Here is an 18,523-nt window from a genome sequence, read left to right as displayed (position 1 = left end):
GCAATTTGTCTCCTTTTGAACCCCCCGCCCCCGACGGGTTTCCCTCTTTGATTCGCGGCCTGGAGGCTCCCCCCCGCTTTGAAATGCAAACCCGCCTCGGTTGGGGCGGCAGGCGGCCCGGAGCTATAAAAGGCCTGGGTGGGGCGGGCGGCAGCAGGGCTGGGAGTTCAGGTGTGCAGTTGCTCGTCGGGGCAGCCGGCTGCGGCGGCTCCAGGGCCCAGCATGCGCGGGCGGCCTCGCGGCCACCATGTACGTGGGCTATGTGCTGGACAAGGATTCCCCCGTGTACCCCGGCCCCGCCAGGCCCGCTAGTCTCAGCCTGGGCCCGCAAGCCTACGGCCCTCCGCCCCCGCCCCCTGGACCCCCGCAGTACCCTGATTTCACCGGCTACTCTCACGTGGAGCCTAGCCCCGTGCCCCCTGCAGCCTGGAGTGCTCCCTTCTCTGCGCCCAAGGACGAATGGGCTGCCGCCTACGGCCCGGGCCCCACGGCTCCCACAGCCAGCCCGGCCCCGCTGGCATTCGGGCACCCTCCGGACTTTGGCGCGGTGCCCACGCCCCCGGGGCCTGGCCCGGGTCTCCTTCCGCAACCCCTCGGCGGCCCAGGCACACCTTCCTCACCCGGAGCGCAAAGGCGGACACCCTACGAGTGGATGCGGCGCAGTGTGGCGGCTGGAGGCGGCGGTGGCAGCGGTAAGGATCCCTCTCTCGCTCTGGGCCTCTGAATGGTTCCCTTGGGCGCCAGCAGGTGCTGTCTGACCTCTGCCGTGGCCCTGCTTGGGTTCCAGAACGTGGCCCCTGACCACTCTCCCTGGAGGCTGTTCTCTCAATTTCCCCCTTCTGAATCCCGGCCTGCCAGAGCATTGGAAAGCACAACCTGTCTTTCCCTGTAGGTAGGGAACCTGAGACCCAAGCAATGAAGAAAGACGCCCTGTAGGAACTGAACACAGGTCCCCAGACCTTTATCTTGGGGTAAACTTTTGGCAGCACTGGTCCAGGTGGTCATCTGCTCCTTGCACCCCTATCCCAGCCTCGGGACATGCACTATATGTGTACACACATGTCACTTTCCTTTCCAGGTTTCAGTCCCCTATCCATATAATGAAGAGATTGGTGGGTCATATCCTTTGGGCTAAAAAAGAGCCTTCTTTGGTTAGATTGCTGGTGGTTGAGGGTCCCTACCTTACCATCCCAGGGCTCTCCCTGAACTCTTGACCCTGGGGGAGGGGACAGCAGCAGCAGTTGGGAAGGTGGCTGCTGTTTGGCTCCTGAGCCTGTGAACCTCCTGCCCCCAGGCAGGCCTCTCGGATCCACCCTCTTCAAAGGCAGGGGACAGGGCAGGACAAAGACTCAGCTTTAATAAGGGGCGGCCTGACCTCTTTATAGGTCCCCCCCTTTGTCATGTAACAGGCTGGGCCTTGGCTCGGTAGTGACTCCTGTCGGCCGGAAAGTGAGCATGATACCCCATTGTCCTGACTGTGTTTGGCCTGTCCTGACAAAGGCCACCTGGCCTTAGGGGCGGGAAGTTGGCCTGCCCACCCTTTGATGTCCAGCCCCTCCTCCCTTTCCCCCAGCTGGGAGTGAGCCTGGGCTTTCCCAACCTCCCCCTCCTCTCTCTCTTCACCCCCATGTCCCCCGACACGGACAGCTCATCTGGGGCAGATGCTGCGGAGAAGGTGATCAGCAGCTACAGGTCTGGCTGCAACTGTACCACCTCCTTGAGAGTCCCCGGAACATAGAACCTCCTATCTGCCTCCAGAGGCCTCAGAGGCCCGAGGTTTCTGCTGCAGCTGTGCCACTTGTCTCCGTGGCTAAATAATAACAGCTAATTCTTACAGAGCACCTAGTAATGCAGCAGGCTCTGACCTAAAATCTTTTCATCCTTATAACTTTATCATGGGGACTATTATCACCCCCATTTTCAAGATGAAGAAGCTATGGCCTAGAGAGATGACAAAGTAGGGCAAATATAGTTAAACTTGTGTAACCAGTACACGGTGGGGCTGGGATGTGACCAAGCCTGTGCTCTAATCCTCTCAAGAGAGTCCCTTAAATCAGCCATCTTTTCTAGGTCTCAGTTTTACCACCTGTGACATGAGTGCGAAGGGTCTTGTACATTTGTTTGAGTTACAAAAGGACTCCTTTGAAAAATGTGGTGGAAAGCATAAATGTTCTCCCTAGGAAAAAAGAAAAAGTGTTTCCTAACTCGGCAGACAATTTCAGGGGTTCCAAAGGCCCCTAGAAGCTTTATCCATAAACCTCAGTTGAGAATTTTACCTTAGAGTATATGAGAGAAAGCATCTGGGGCCACTGACACTTGGGTCCTGCGGTTCTGTGTCTGTTCTCTGAAGAAGAAAGTCCACTGTCCTGCTCCTTTATTCCAGCTGCTACTTCCTGCTCATCAGCCGACTATGGAGATGGACGGGGAGGGTCTCCAGGGGCCTGTGGCAGTCAGAGGACTGGCAGGAGCCCTGAGGAGCTTCCAGGCTGTGTGATGTCAGGCAAATCCCGGCTCTCTGGGCACTGGAGCTGCCAAACCCAGTTCGGCTCGGGTCTGGAAAGTCATCTGGAAACTGTTGCCCTGGGCACGTTGGAGGCCTAGGACTAACTCTGCCCAAAGGCGAACATTCTTTTACCCTCATTCCCAGAAAGTAGAAGGGCAGGCCAAGGGAGGTTTGGGGGTTCCCAAGGAAAGGGGCCACCCCTGGAGCCAGGCGAGAACCACTCAGCCTTTTGGAAGCTAGAAGCTGCTGCCTGTCCACTCAGGTGGAGTCTGAAGCTGACCAGTGCTCTTGAGGCGGGGGCAGAACTGGGTTGAGGTTACAGACCCTCCCTGCGAGAGAGGCCAAGCTCCTCTCCTCTTTGGCCCCAGTTTGTCCCTCTGGGGAATGAAGATGTGGGGTTTCCAGGGGTGTTTCCTGGGTAACGCTGTTGTCTGGGACAGCAGAGGGAAGGTCAGTGCATGCCACCCCTCTCAGTGCTGCTGGTCCCTGATCTGATGGTATCCTTCCTGCCCCTTCTTTGCCTTCTGTGCTTCTAGCATTCTAGAATATCTGAGTGGACAGTTAGAGACCAGACATACAGATGGGAAACTGAAGCCTGGAGATTGTAAGGGAATGTTCTAGTATCACACAGGTGGAGGCTGGGCTGGGCTGGGGTATATGTTGGATGAGTCAGTTAAAATTTTCTGATGGCTTCCCATTATATTTAGGGCAAAATTTACACTTCTTCCTGAGGTCTACAAAGCTATGTGTGCTGCTACAGGCAGGTCTTATACATTAGCTGTATTCCTTCTTCCAGGAAAACTCCTTGCAAGCTGCCTCACCTTTCAGGTCTTACTTAGCTTCATGGCCACTTCCTCAGAGAGGTCTTCCATGATGTTCTGAAGTCGGTGCCTCCCCCACATACCCATTGATGATCTTTGCCTTGTTTCATTACTTACTTATTTTGTGTTTGTGTGGTGTCTATTCCCATTACTTTACTTACTTTGTGTTTGTGTGTTTGTGTGGTGTCTATTCCCACACCAACCCACCAAGGTAAACTCCCATGAAGTCCAGAACCATGTTTATTTGACCCATGACTGTGTTTCCCTGATAGCTCAGGCGGTAAAGAATCCACCTGCAATGCAGGAGACCGCGGTTCGATTCCTGGGTCAGGAAGATCTGCTGGAGAAGGGATGGGCTCCCTTGTGGCTCGGATGGTAAAGAATATGCCTACATATAAAGAATATGCCTACAATGTGGGAGACCTGGGTTCAGTTCCTGGGTTGGGAAGATTCCCTGGAGAAGGGAAAGGCTACCCACTCCAGAATTCTGGCCTGGAGAATTCCATGGACTGTTGCAAAGAGTCAGACATGACTGAGTGACTTTCACTTCACTGCTTTCTAGGCACCCAGCTCTGTGTGTGGCATTTAGTAGGTCCTCAATATTTTCTGTTGAATGAATGAACAGGGCAAGTGTGTGAGGGACAATAAGACAGCTCTGGGAGAAGAGGGGAGAGATAAGATCTCAACCTGGAGATGGGACCCACGACTGTCCAGCTGAGCCGCTCATGCCAGTGGAAGCCTAGTTGCCCCTTTCTCCCTATTCCATGGGTGGTCAGTACTCTGTTCTTACCTGGAGAATTGGCGGAGCTGAGGCTGGGACTAAGATGCCAGTTTTACCTAAGGAGAGGGCAACAAAGCTTGGGAAGGAGAGAGGCTATTATGTTGTCCATAAACAAAATATTAGCCAGTTCTGAGTGATGACTGTCACTTGACTGAGGCCAGGATAGGAAATGACTGCAAGCAGCTCTATTTTTTTTTGTCTTCCCCTTTTGCAACTATAAATATTTTCTTTAGGAATGTTATAAATCATCCTCTAACAAAGGTTCAGTCTCTGATTCACTATCAATAAATAGTTTTTCACAGGTTAATGGCCCATTGGCGTGGCTGAAGTCCCATACAAGTAGGGAAATGTCCACTCAGATGATAAGACTCTTGTAGCAGGGTTTGGATCTTGGTCCAACTTCTTCAGCTGTCAGACAGAGAAACTGAGGCCCATGGAAGGGATGAACCCTCTTCCCCCTACTACGTTCCAGGCCTTCTCCCTTGGCCCATAGCATTAGCCACCAACCTGGCCTCTCACCTTCAGCCTCTCCCCAATACCCTGCTGCTGCTGCTCCTGCTGTTTAGTCGCTAAGTTATATCCAACTCTTTGTAATTCCATGGGCTGTAGCCCACCAGGCTGTAGCCTATCACAGCTCCCCTGTCCATGGGATTTTCCAGGCAAACATACTGGAATGGGTTGTCATTTCCTCCTCCAGGGGATCTTCCTGACCCACGGATCGAACCTGCATATCCAGTGTCTCCTGCATTGGCAGGCAGATGCTTTACCACTGAGCCACCTGGGAAGCCCCCCTACTGCCCTCAGTTCAGTTCAGTCACTCAGTCGTGTCCGACTCTTTGCGACTCCATGAATTGCAGCACACCAGGCCTCCCTGTCCATCACCAACTCCCGGAGTCCACCCAAACCCATGTCCACTGAGTCAGTGATGCCATCCAATGATCTCATCCTCTGTCATCCCCTTCTCCTCCCGCCCTCAATCTTTCCCAGCCTCAGGGTCTTTTCAAATGAGTCAGCTCTGACCTTGATGTCCTCTACACCAGGGGTCTCCACCCCCTGGTACTGGTGTGTGGCTGGTTAGGAATGGGTGGCACGGTAGGAGGTGAGCGGTGGGTGAGCAAGCCAAGCTGCATCTGCCATTCCCCACTGTTCACATTACCCCCTGAACCATTCCCCACGTCCATACTTGGAAAAATTGTCTTGCATAAAACCAGTCCTTGGTGCCAGAAAGGTTGGGGGGGGGGGCACTGTTCTAAACCACTGCTGGACTTACCTTCTCAAAGCTCATCCCCTGCCCAAGAGCATCCCATGGCTCCCCACTGCCATGGAATTGCCCTTTCGCTTTATACCGTTCAACTGCTGTAATGAAAATCTAGCCCCATTTCAGAGTCCTCTTGAGAACCAGCCCAAACCCACTCTTGAAGCCACTTTCCCATTAGTTTGTTGAGATACAGAAATGCTTACCTGGGACGGTTAAGAGTCCAGCTTCAGAGCCTCAAGCCTGGAATTGTATTTCTGTTAGAAGTTGCATTAGCTGCAGTCAAATTGATGTGGATCATTTCTCTAAGCCTCAGCTTCTTCCACTGTGATATTAAGAGGATAACAGGATTACACCTTGAAGCAATGGTTCCTGTAAAACACAGCCCTGAGCCTGGCATACAGTAGGTGCTCAGTGTACTGGTGCCTGTGACCATCTCTACCTGTCATTAGCAGGTACATGAGAGCACATACCTCATACTCCCTGCCTCTCTAGTGTGGGTTCCTTGACCTGAACTGTCCTCCTCTATCTTTACCAGGTCAAATGCTGCTTCTCCAAGGCCACCTCCTCTAGGAAGCCCTCCTTGGTTCCCTCCCTCCAAGCACTGTATCAGATCCTTGTTTGAACATTTATCACTGACTGTCTTGTTGATCTCTGCCATCTACCATCTGTTATCCCCTCAAGGAACAGTCCTAGTCAGTCTCATCCTTCTCATCGTGCCTTGTACATAGTAGGAGCTCATGATAAAGCTAATAACTGTGACATCGGCTGAGTCTCTACCACGTGCCAGGCATTGTGTCAAAAACCCCGCATGGGTGATCTCATTTAAGTCTCATAATAACTGTAAGAGGTGTGAGGATCTATTATTAGCTTCATTTTTACAGATAGAGTTAATTAGGCTCAGAGAGGGTAAGTGACTTGCCAAAGCTCACCCGGCCAGGTTTGCTGCTGCCCAGGGTTCAAACCTAGCCTCTACAGCCTGATGACCATCTATCACATGAAGCAACACCCTCAGAATGGGAGCCCAAGCCCCCCTCCCCCATGTGCATTCCAGCCCAGGTGGGGAAAAGGAGGCCAGTCAGCGATGAGCTGTAAGAGGCTGAAGGGGAGGATGGGCACAGCAGGCTGTTTGAAACCGGTTCTCCAGGCAGAAGCTCCATTCGACACCTCGTCTCTCAGATGTAGCTGGGAAGGGGGGGAATGACCCAGTTAGAAGGTGGCAGAAGGCTTTTTTTGGTTGGGTATTTTCCCCCCACTTTGCAGATATTGCTGCCGAGAGCATGGGGAGTTGTTCTGAAGGACCAAAACAGCTTTATTAGCAGCAAGCCTCTCTCATTGGTGGAAATTATCTTCATGAGATGCCTCTCAAGTTTCTGTCCCAGAGTTTTTGGGACCTGGAAACAACATATATGTCTGGAGTCAGGTCCATCACCATGTTAAGAGGCTAAGCCCTTCCCCTGCCATACTTGCCCCTCAGCCTTATAGGGGTGCCCCACAAAGACCCCTCAGCATCAACAGAGGGAGGGAACAGGTGTCAGTGGAAGCCAAGACTGACCCTCCAGGCTCCGACGTCTTCCCATTGCTCTCAAAGTCAAATCCAAGCCCCTCACCCTAGGGCTCAAAACCGTGCTAGCCTTTTCAGCCTCTCGTGCCTCTCTCATTCATTCATGAGGCAGGCAGGTGGTGCTAGTCTCTGAGTCTTTCTTCTATTCTGCTAGGTGCTGGGGATTCCTGCCAGGGCAAGGCACACGGGGTCCCTCGGGGGTCTGGCCCTCTGTTGCTACTCTCTCTGCTTTAGGGCTTTTGCACATGCTCTTTTGGCTTCCTGGAATACTCTTCCCCGTTGGTGACACAGAGACCTCCTTCTCAACCATCAGATCTTGGCTTAGATGTCATCTCCTCCAGGACACTTTCCTCAAGCTAAATAAAGTAGGCTCTCTGACCCCTGCCACCCCACCCCCACATCTTAATCATAATAACTGTAAGAGGTGTGAGGCTATGCTCTGAGCTCCATGCTTCCTTTCCTTCACACTAATCACAGTTTGTAACTATTTCTTATGCTGGTTTGTTTTTAATCTACCCCCCACCCTTGAAAGTGGGAATGAACCATTTAACAAATAAGCACCAAGCACTTCCCATAGTAATAATAATACGCACTGCCATCTATTGAGTACTCACTGTGTTTCAAATGCAAGTATTTTTGACCCGAGAACAACACATTTCTCTATTAGAGCAGTGGCTGTGACTAAGGCTGTACGAACAGTGGAGTTAGACAGAAGGATGTCCTTTGGAGGTTAAGCCAACCAGCTGATGGATGGGATGTGGGGAGCGGGGAAATTGCCACCTAGGCTTTTGGCCTGAGTGGCTGGAGGAGAGGGGACATTTACTGTGAGGAGAAGGTCAGGAAGCAGTGAGTCTGTGTTAAGTTTAACAAGGATTCATCAAGTACTCCCTGTGTGTGTGTCTGGCACAGTTGTAGAACCAAATGAGCAAGATGCATGGTCTCTGCCATCATGGAGCAGGTAGGGAGCCAGGAACCAAGGGGAAGGGATTTGCTAAGGTCCCTCGGTGAGCATGAAAAGGGCTGGGGTCCAAAGCTCCTCCCTCCCTGCACCTCTGCCCCAGATGTGATTCTTCAGGACCCACACCTGCGGACGATTAGGCAGGGACCTCACCTCCAGACCAGAGAAGGGTGGCCAGGGTAGGGCAGAGGCCTGGAAACTCCACCAGAAGACAGTTGAGAGGCTGCAGGTTGTTCAGCCCAGAAGACAGAGGGATGCAGTTGCTGCTTGTAACTCTCAGAAGGGCTGTTCTAGGCCAGAGGTGCCCCCTATTTCTGGTGCCACTTGTGGAAAATCCTAGGAAGAATATAACTGGGTGATGAACGCAAGGACAGGCAGGCTGCTTTGCAGATAGTCCAAGCAGTCGGGTTAGGTATATGCTATGAGGGTGTGGGCGTCTGGACTTTGCTGGGAGTTTGGTCTAGCTGTGTTGTCCAATAGAACTTCCTGTAATGATGGCTCTGTATCTATACTGTCCAGTGTGATAGCCATTAGCTACACGTGTCCACTGAGCACTTGCTATATATATGGCTAGCATGACTAAAACACTGAATTTTTAATTCTATTTAATTAATTTCAATTTAGGTAGCCACATGTGGCTAGTAGCTGTCATATGGAACGGCGCAGGAAAATTCCTCTCCAGAGTTCCTAGCGCGGCAATCCATTCCCGATGTGCCCCTTATTCTCCACTGAGGATTTTCTGGCCTCTTTTGAATCTGCAGTCATCATCTTTTTGGCTCTGCATCATCCTCTTCTTCCCCCTGCTCCTCCTCTTCCTTTCCCTCTTATCCCCCCTCCTCCCTTCCCTTCTTTCTTTTTCTCTGCTGTCACAGATAGCTTTTATTAATATCTTGTTAAATACACGATCACATCTACTCTCCACAGCTTCCATGTCTGAAGGAGGCATGCCTGTCCTCATTTCGCAGATGAGTAATGGGATTCAGAAACATTCAGTGACTTGCCTGGGTTCCCACTGCTAGCCCATGGCCGGGCCGGGTTAGAATCATCAGGTCTGTTTGACTATGAACTTTCTGTCCTCTTCACTGCCTGCCATAGTCGAGTCAGACTGGGGACCTCCTTGAAGAAGATAGGTAAGGGGAAGATGCAGAGGCAGCCTGGGAGGAGGAGGGGGAGGTGCTGACTGAGCTTAGTGCCTAGGAAGGAGGGTGACAGTCGGGTGGAGAAGCTTGCCTAAGCCTGCAGGGCCCCTGAGTGTGGCTGGTCTGGCCATCCTCTCATCTCTCCCCCACACCCATGCTAGCGTCACTCCTGCTCCAGGAAAGAGCAGGAGTGAATGAGGAGTCGTGCTAGAGCAGCTAGGACTGGCAGAGCAGCCAAAACAAGGACTAATCATGGGCCCAATAGAGAGCCTCATGGCCCAGGGAGGATATCCATCCATCATGGAACTGAGCGACAGAAGTCTACCCACTGGTCATACACATGGGGAAACGGTTCCAAGCAGAACCTCACACGTCCAGCTGGTGGCTCAGCCAGACCTCCCCACCCCCAGGCAATGTTCTATGCCCTGAGGGCCCCCATCAGGCGGCATTCCTCCTTCTCCCAAGGGATCCCTCCAGCATCCGCTTCTACAAATAGCTCAGTTCAGCTTGTCGTCTCCATAGCTCTTTGCCCTTTGCAAACTGCTTTCAAATCCATTCTGCTCCCCAGGGGGAAGGGAAGCCCAAAGAAGTTCAACCACTTGTTAAATCCATTAGCTAAGGATGCAGACCTGGGCCCATGGGCTCAGAGCTACAGAGAAGTTCAGAATCTACAGGGCCCTGGGAGCTGACACCAAACCTTTTTCTGCTGCATCAGAGAAACAGGCCCAGAGGGGAGAAGGGACTTATTTATGGCCACACAGGTGGCACAGCACCGGGACATACTTACTTCAGCTGGTGATTCAGAGTCCCCTCTGGTAGGCTTGTTAAGGATGGCAGAGAGACCAGGGTGCAACAGGCCTGCGAGCTCGTGAATCTGCATCTTTAGCAAGCACCCATGCCTGCCTGTGTGCATTTCTCTGTGTCTGTGTCTGTCTGTTGGGGGGGGGGGGGGTTGACGTACGGCCAGTGGGGTTGGACCACACAGAGAGCGGTCATGGATTTGTGTTCCAAGCTCTGAGGGCCAGAGCTGGCAGTGTCATCCCTCAGGGCCACAGTCTCAGCAGGAAGAGGTCAAAGGAAGTGCTGACCCAGAGGCCACTTGATTTTCTGGGAGCCACCAATCCTGCCCTGGGGGCAGAGGCTGAACTCTGTCCTTGCCTGGCCCAGGCTGGATGAGGAGGCCCCACTGCAGACCGCCAGGCTCCTGCCCGCACCCTCCAGCTGGGCAGACTTTGTTTCTAGACTCTCAGACAGGGAAATCAGTCTTAGAATTCTTTCAGCAATAATAACAAATATAATCAGAGCATCAACAAACATTGGGAACTTCATGTTTCCAAGTTGGAAGGGACCTTATAAATAAATGGTCTCATCCAACATACAATCCATTGCTTAGATCCATTTCCCAGCATCCCTGCCATATGGTTATCCCACCATGGAAATCATTAGGATGTACCTTTCCCTGAATGCCTACTATGTGTTCGGTATATGCTAGGCATCATTCATCCATCCATCTCAAGTGATCCCCTATATACTCAGGGTGGCAGTTAATTATAGGAGACCTTACACTGGGTGATAGGTTCTAGTGCTGTTTCTAAAACTAGACAGACCTGGGCCAGGTCCCACCTGCAGATGTGCAGACCTTGCTGGACCTCAGTCTTCTCATCTGTAAACTGGGGCTAACACCTACACAACTTCATAGGTTATTGAGAGATGTATACAAAGTTCTTGACACATGGACATATTGGCTGTTATTAGAATAATTATTGCCATTTTGTAGATACAGAACACGAGGCTCAGAACCCAGCCAGTGAGAAGCTGGACAGCAAGCCCTAGAGGTCTGCCTGCCCAAACAACCACATGTCATGGTCACCTGGAGAGCTGTTCAAGTATCAAATCCCTGAGCCCGATTTTAGTCCCCCGAGTCTGAACTTCTGGGCCAGAATCTGTGCTTTTAAAAGGTTCCTCAGGCATTTGAGGCTGCTGGTCAGGAGTCAGGACATTTAGCCTGGAGCTTTCCAGGGCCTCTGCTGTGCATACTTTAGGGGTGGGGAGCTTGCTAACCTCTATGGCAGCCTGATGCATATGGATGGACCGTTCCTAGCATCCTACAACCAGAGCAGAGAGAAAGACTCTCATTTGGAGAGTTATCCAAGGCTCTTCTCCTCCCATGCTTCACCCCTAAGAGCTGGTGGACTCCCACCCTCTCTCCCACCTACGTGCCCTGGCATCTGGCCCAGAGAGTTATTCATTAGGTGACTGGGAGTGGCCTGGCCCCCATCAGACACCTGTTATAGGAGTCCAGACTTCCCTCTTAGGCCCAGTGTCCCAAAGGCCTGTAAATCATTCATCCTGGGCCCTCTCCCTGCCCCACCGCTGTCACGCACCTCCCTGCTCCCTCCCTCCTGGGCCCCCAGGGTGGCACAGGTGATAACAGGAGGGCAAAGGAGGGTTGCTCACAGCAGTGGGGAGTTCTGGCCCAGAGTTGGGACTGGAGCCCAAGGCGCCTGATTGTCATTAAAAATACAAATTCACATCTTCAGGGGGTAAAAATGCAAATACCCCAAAGACTCCCTCCTCCCTGTGGCTTCCCAGGCTTCAGTCCCTTCTCCAGGCAGCCCCGATACTGGCTTCCTGTATATTCTTTCAGAAAGAACTCTATGGGTGTACAAACATGTTTGAGTATGTGTGTGTGTGTATTCCATTTTTATACGAAAATAGTAACATATTATTCACACCATTTTGCCTTTTAAAAAACATAATGTTTTTAGAAATTGCTCCATGTTGGCACATATAGAGCTTTATAATTTCTTCTTGATGACTGCCTAATGATCCTCTCCATGGATGTACCATCTCTTATTAACTAGTCCTGACTCACAGACATGTACATTGTTCTTAACTTTTGTACTATCTGAAACAGCTACCTCTCTGGGCAGTTTTCTGTGGGATCACTCCCTGGAAGAGGGATTCAGGAGTCAAAGGGCATGTGCATGTTAAATGAGGCTGAGATCACCAAGTTGGGCTCCAAGAAGGACATTCCCGTTTTCACCCTCTGGTCAGCAGACGGGACTTTCTGGTTCCTGGACCACACAGTATGATTTCAAACATTTGGTTCTTTGGCAGAGCCATTTTTTCAGCAATAAATTGTGTGCTTTGAGCAACTTCCCCAGATAGAAGTTGGTCTCTGGGTTCCTGAGCCCACCAGCCCCTCTCCTGGGTCCAGGAGGCTGCAACAGGTCCTGGGTCTTCACTGGCAGCCTTGCTAGAGGTGCAACTATGCAGAGAGGAGTAACTATGCAGCCAGAACTCTATCTCTTGTCTAGTTCCTGCTGCCCTCAGAGTTGGGGGAAAGAACTCAGGCTGGAGGTCAGGAAACCTGAGCCCAGATTGATACCACTACCAGGCAGGATGACCCTCAGCAAGTGCCCTTTTCTGAGTTTTTATTTCCCCCATCTATGAAATGGGTATAATGGATGCCCACTTGCTCATCAGGGAGAATAGGAGTGAAGGTTGGATGCCTGAGGAAAAGGGTGTCTTTATAATCTCTCAGGCTGAGGTCTGGGTGGGCAGGAAGCTTCCATCCGCTACTGCCAAAAGTGAATCTTTTTGGCATTTTCAACCTGAGGGCCATCCAGGCCCAGCCAGGACTTTTGGGGATCTGCCCTCACCATGGTCTAAACCCTCTCTTCCAGAAATACAAGTAGACGGTGGGCCTGCCATTTGAGCTTCTATTGCCAATGCTTAGAGGGCCATATAGTAGGCTCTGTGGACCCCAAATCTGGTGGGATGAGGAGCTGCAGGCCTGGTAACTGCCTGGGGCTTCAGTAACCCTAAATGTACAGGGAGTTTGGACTAAAAGAACTTACAAGGCCTCTCTTATTTGGACCTCTGGCTGCTGTATAACCATTCGGAATGTCAGTATCTTCATCTATAATGTGGGAGGAGACTGAACTTCTATGACCCTTTCTGGCTTTGGCCCAGTGAACCCAGCAGGGCTGTGGGTTCAGAGATCTGCTGGCTTCCAGCGGTGGTGGCATTAGGCAGAATTGTTTTTGAGCTGGCATTGAATTTTCTAGGTCAAGAAGGGGCCCCATCTGGAGCCAAGGCCTCGGCAGCCGCTCCCTGGTCCCTTTCCTGGGTTAGGCCTGGCTGAGGGCCGGGGCTGTCTCGTGCTGTGTCGGGCAATGGGCTGAGGTCAGTGGTTGTGGAAGAGTCCAGTGTGGTTCTGCTCCTCTGGCAGGAAACTCAAGGGAAAGAGCCCAGGAACATCTGCCGTCTCCTGTTCTCCACAAACCATTTGGCTCTTGGGGAGCCCGGCACTGTCCTGCCAAGCTGTGTGGGCTGGGTGGGGAAGGCGGAGGCTGGAACAGTGTGGGGGGGTAGTTAGCACAGGGGTGCTGAGGGACAGGCAGGCCCAGAGCTGGGACCACGGAGATGAAGGTCAGGTTGTTGTGGGGGCATCTGGGTGAAGTGGGAGGGGGTCGATGGTTATGCAGACCGGCCATGCCCTGGTGGGATGCAGGGGCGAGTCTGAAAATGCTTGCATGTGCCTCCTGGTCATAGCCACGTGTTGTTTCTTACAAAAGGACACTGGTATTGAGTCAGGCCCTCACAGCAGCCCAGGCCAAGCATGACTCTTTAATAGTCTCTCCAGACAGACCTCTGATCCCAGCCTGAAAGAGATCCCTGACATTAACCCATCCAATTCCTGGTCCAAGGCTGAGTTTCATGTGGAAGCCAAGATACCACCTCTTTCTCCTCCACCACCTTCTTATGGCAGGTCTCCCCACACCTCCGCTTTCTCACCAGTCTGTTCTCTATCCAGCAGTCAGAGGCATCTTAAAACCTACATCAAACCTCATGTGCCCTCTGCTCAAAACCCTGTAATGGCTCCTGCCCCAGACAGAGCAAAACCCAGAGCCCTTTCCATGGCCTGTGGGCCTTGCATGACCTGCCCACCCCCTCTGCTCACTGCATCCTGGGCGCACCAGCCTTCTCACTTTTCCTCCCTCTTCAGACAGCAGGCACGTCCCCACCTCAGGGCTTTTGCACCTGCTGTTCCCTCTGCTTGGGCACCTCTTTCCCAGACAGCTGCATCGCTCTTTCTCACTTCCTTTAGATCTTTGCTCAAGCTCCCCTCCAAGGTAAGGCCTTCATGGACCACTCTGTTCAAAATCATAGCCTCTCTCCTCCCTAAATTCCCAGTCCTCCTTTTTTCTCTGAAAAGTTTTTCATCAATTAACATATTAATAATTTTCATATTTTTTATTTTTACTCATCTCCCTTCATTAGAACCTAAGCTTCAGGAGGGCAGGGACTTTTAATTCGGCTCCCTGCTGTACCAGGGACTTGGCCCACAGCAGGAACTCGGTAAATATCTGTGGGCTGGCCTGAGCACTCCTGCTGTGTGCCTGGGCTCAGGCTGGAGTGTGAATGGCTCCAAGCAGACTAGCCCCCTGGTGTGCAGCCCCAGCTCAGGGCTTCGTGTCTAGAACCAGGGTCTTTTGAGGAACCTGACAGGTCCTGGGGAACAACCAGCAGCCCCAATACTTTCTGTCTGATTGTTTGGCCAGCAACCAACAGGCATTCAACAGGAACTGAGGAGCATATACCCCAGTGCAGTTCTGAAAGCTTCCTGCTTCCAGCCTCTGGCTGCGGCGGCCCTTCCTGCTCTCTCCACCACAGGAGAGAAGAGCAGCCGATGTCTCTATCTCAACCTACCCCTGCTGCCAGGTGTTCCTCCAAGGATCCCCGAATTAGAACCACCTGGGGAGCTTGTGAAAAATGCAGATTCCACCCCAAGGCTTTCGAGTTTACATGCTCAGTGACACTCTGGAAGCTGTGTTTTTCACAAGTTCCCCATGTGTCTGTTGTGCAGCCACACCTGGGAACTGGTGCATAAGAGCTGGTGGGCCTGGCAGTCAGAGGAGGGCTCTGGGTCAGCAGACCTGGCTGAAACCCCAACTCCACCTGCAGCTTGCTGGGTAACCCTGGGCAAGTTGCATCCTGTCTCTGAGCCTTGTGCTTAGTCGCTCAGTTGTGTCCAACTCTGCGATCCCATGGACTGTAGCCTGTCAGGCTCCTCTGTCCGTGGGATTCTCCAGGCAAGACTACTGGAGTGGGTTACCATGCTCTCCTCTAGGGGATCTTTCCGACCCAGGGATTGAACCCACATTCTCTCATCTCCTGCATTACAGGCGGATACTTTGCCTGCTGAACCATCGAGGAAGCCTCTCTCTCAGTGTTAGGGACCCCACATGGGCATGAGAACAGTGCTTGACTCCCAAGTTGGGAGTCTCCAAACCTGATTGTTACTCTCTCAGCGTTCTTCTTCAGGGGTCCTGGATTGCTCTTCCCCCTGGGAGCCCTGCCTTGGCCTTTTGCAGGCTCCTCTCCCCACTCACCTCTCCTCCTGGCACTTCTGCTTCTCAGGTAAGACCCGGACCAAGGATAAATACCGCGTGGTCTATACCGACCACCAGCGCCTGGAGCTGGAGAAGGAGTTCCACTACAGCCGTTACATCACTATCCGGCGGAAATCAGAGCTGGCCGCCAACCTGGGGCTCACGGAACGGCAGGTGTGTAGGGCCCCTACTTCAGCCACAGGAGCAGTACTGCAAGTCTGGCCTCCAGGCTACCAGGCAGATTATGGAGCTCAGTCAAGGGAGGACAGAGAGGTTGTCTCCTGGCTATGATCATACCAACACAACAGAAACTGAGCTGCTGCCATAAATCCCCTGGCCAATAAAACCCAATATCCCTGGGCACCAATAGGGGGATAGGGGGTCTGATTAATTCTAGGCTACAGCGGGCTTTGATCAGTGCTGTTTAAATCCAGAGGGAGCAGTCACAGGGAGAACAGGGAAGGCTTCCTGGAGGAGGGGTGTTAGAGCATGGCTCTGGAAGATGGAGAGGAAGAGGGTTACAGAAAAAGTTGTCTTAAGAGTAAAGGAGCAGGGGTGGAGGGGTGGGTTTGGGGGTGGGAGGGAGGCTCAAAAGGGAGGGGATATAGGTATACTTATGACTGACTCATGTTGCACAGCAGAAACCAACACAATATTGTAAACCAATTATCTTCCCATTAAAAATAAATAAAACTTAAAAAGTAAAGTAAAAGGATGGAGGAGCAGCTGCAACTCCTATATATTGCTGGGCAGAATAAAAAAGTATTACAGGTACTTCAAAAAAAAACAAAAACAAAAAGGCAGGGGAACAGGTTCCAGGAGGGGAGAACATGTTCAGGGTACATGAACAGTTGGGGTAGCTGGAGCCGGAGGGAAGCCCCAAATGCCACATCAAGAAACAAGAGCTCCACTGCCCTCTCTCTTCCTCTTGCTCTGCTGTTCAGTGTCCATACCACCTGCCCCATCTCTGTTCTCTGACCCCACAGGTGAAGATCTGGTTCCAAAACCGGCGGGCCAAGGAGCGCAAAGTGAACAAGAAGAAGCAGCAGCAGCAGCCTCCACAGCCACCCCCGGCAGCCCATGACATCACCCCCACCCCAGCAGGGCCACCCCTGGGGGGCCTGTGCCCCAGCTCTGCCAGCCTCCTGGGTGCCTCCTCCCCAGTGCCTGTCAAGGAGGAATATCTGCCATAGCCCCCGGACCAGCCTTGTGGGCTGGAGCCCTTGAGGACTCAGGTGCTGGGCATGTGGCTCCTGTCGGGGCCCAGGAGTCTGAGTCCCAAGCCACACCACTGACCTTCTGAGTAACCCTGGACAAATCACCCACCGACTCCCTGCATCCCCTGGGCCCATCGTGCAGTGAACCTTTTCCCACTTTGGTGTTCTAGGCCTCAGGGGGATAAGGGTGCCTGGGGTGGGAAGTCTTAATCCCCAGGGGGCAAGGTGAGGAGGGGCTCGTTCCTCCTCCATAGGCTCAAAGGTGGGAGGCCGTTGTAGGGACCAGACTCCTGGAGAAAGGAGATGGAATCCAGAGAAGATGGTTTGCAGACCATGACCTGAGGGGTCCAAGGGAAGGGTGTCAGCTGCCACCTGCCTTTTCCTGCAGGCTCAGGTCTACTTGCCTCCCTCATCACATGCCTCGAACCCTCTCCTTGTGGGATGCAAAGCACAAAGCCCGCAGGATTGAGCCTGGGCAAGAGATGACCATCCTCTCTGAGCTACACAGCATATCCCCTCACACCCATTCTCAGTTGGGTTTCCAGATTGTGGGGAGGCCCCTGCAGGGGACATAGGGGCAGAGTCTACCCTACCAAATTTCTACCAACCCACCAGGCTGTCCCTTGGGGACCAGGCCTCAGAGAGCCCCCAGAGGACTTTCTCTGAACCAAACAGACCTCACAACTGAGCAAGTGTATTGCACAGAGAATGGAATCTCTTGGATGCAGCTTCAAGAATAAACTTTTTTTTCTCTTTTTAAAAATGTATAAAAATCATTATAAATAGCATGAAAGGAAAATATTTAAAAAGTGTAAATCATCCTCATCCTTCTCAGCAACTGCATAGTCCCTCCTAGTCTAAGCAGGCATACAACAAGGTCACCTTTAAAACACATTTGAAAGATCAAAACATGACATCATTAGAGTAAGTCTATGAGACTATGTCAAATTTTAAGTCCATTTGGTAAGCAGAATCATCAGATTCAATCTTTCAGTCTTTCGAATTTTTCAAATACTCAGGGATTTCGTTTAACAGATGACATTCGTTAGGTACTCCTACGTGCCAGGCATGGCTGGACCTGCCCCCAGAATTCCCAGTCTGAGCTATGCTTTAGGTATCAGGGGAGCAGAGCATCCAGGGAGTCCAGAGAGAGCTCCCAGCTTATCTTGGAGGATCTGGGAAGGCTTCCTGGAGAAGGTGATGTTTGAAGTGTGGCCTATAGGACTCGTGGGTGTTGTTAAGCCAAGATGGAGGAATGGTTAAAAAAAAAAAAAAAAGATTATGAGCAACATGAGCTTGAAGTCTACTTTTTAGAAACTCTGGAGAAAAGCTGCTATTTTCAGCTTCCTTTCAGAGGTGGAGAGGAGTCTGTTGCCTGGGGCCTTCACTCCCTAGAGGGATCCAGTGCCAGCTGCCTGCCCCTCTGTTTACTGTTCTGGGAGGTGGCCCAGCCATAAAATCCATGTGCAGCCTGCCTGCCTGCCCTTTGCTCCTAGGGCACATGACAACGCGCGAGGTAGAGCTAGTCCCCACGTGAGTCCCTGAGGAGCAGGGGCTCTGCTCTCTCCTCCTCCTCATGGTGGCCTGGGAGGCATCACGGCTTAACTGAGGATGGTGGACGTCTAAGGCATGGGGACCTGGTGGAACCAGGGGAAAGAACCAGGCTTCCAGGAGCAGAGGAAGAAGACTGGTGGCAGGGTGGCTAGCAGGGATTGAATATAGTTTTCTGATCTTCAGAAATGTTTGCTGTGTGACCCTCGGGGAATTGCTTCCCCACTCAGCCTCATTTTCCCATCTGTAAGATAAAGGAGTTTGTTCATCAAGGGAAAAAATGGCTCTGGTCAAGTAAATTTGGGAAGTCCTGCAGACTCAACCCTTCTGGGA

At 52.1% G+C, this 18,523-nt stretch overlaps 1 protein-coding gene across 1 annotated transcript; it reads left to right on the top strand.

Moving 5' to 3' along the window:
• CDX1 (caudal type homeobox 1) lies at nucleotides 170-17,402 on the top strand. The gene is made up of 3 exons (XM_018051720.1): nucleotides 170-692; nucleotides 15,451-15,596; nucleotides 16,409-17,402. The coding sequence occupies exons 1-3, from the start codon at nucleotides 248-250 to the stop codon at nucleotides 16,613-16,615; spliced, it is 798 nt and encodes a 265-aa protein (XP_017907209.1). The 5' UTR covers nucleotides 170-247; the 3' UTR covers nucleotides 16,616-17,402.

Source organism: Capra hircus, chromosome 7 (genome assembly GCF_001704415.2).
Source record: "Capra hircus breed San Clemente chromosome 7, ASM170441v1, whole genome shotgun sequence".
In the NCBI taxonomy this organism is placed as follows: domain Eukaryota; kingdom Metazoa; phylum Chordata; class Mammalia; order Artiodactyla; family Bovidae; genus Capra; species Capra hircus.
This window is presented reverse-complemented; position numbering and strand designations above follow the sequence as displayed.

What these genes read in the sequence shown, in the direction of transcription:
- CDX1 (XM_018051720.1), top strand. Translation starts at nt 248, where the DNA reads ATGTACGTGGGCTATGTGCTGGACAAGGATTCCCCCGTGTACCCCGGC. An exon ending in TGGAGGCGGCGGTGGCAGCG is followed by an intron (nt 693 to 15,450) that starts GTAAGGATCCCT and finishes TCTGCTTCTCAG; the next exon opens with GTAAGACCCGGACCAAGGAT. An exon ending in TGGGGCTCACGGAACGGCAG is followed by an intron (nt 15,597 to 16,408) that starts GTGTGTAGGGCC and finishes CTGACCCCACAG; the next exon opens with GTGAAGATCTGGTTCCAAAA.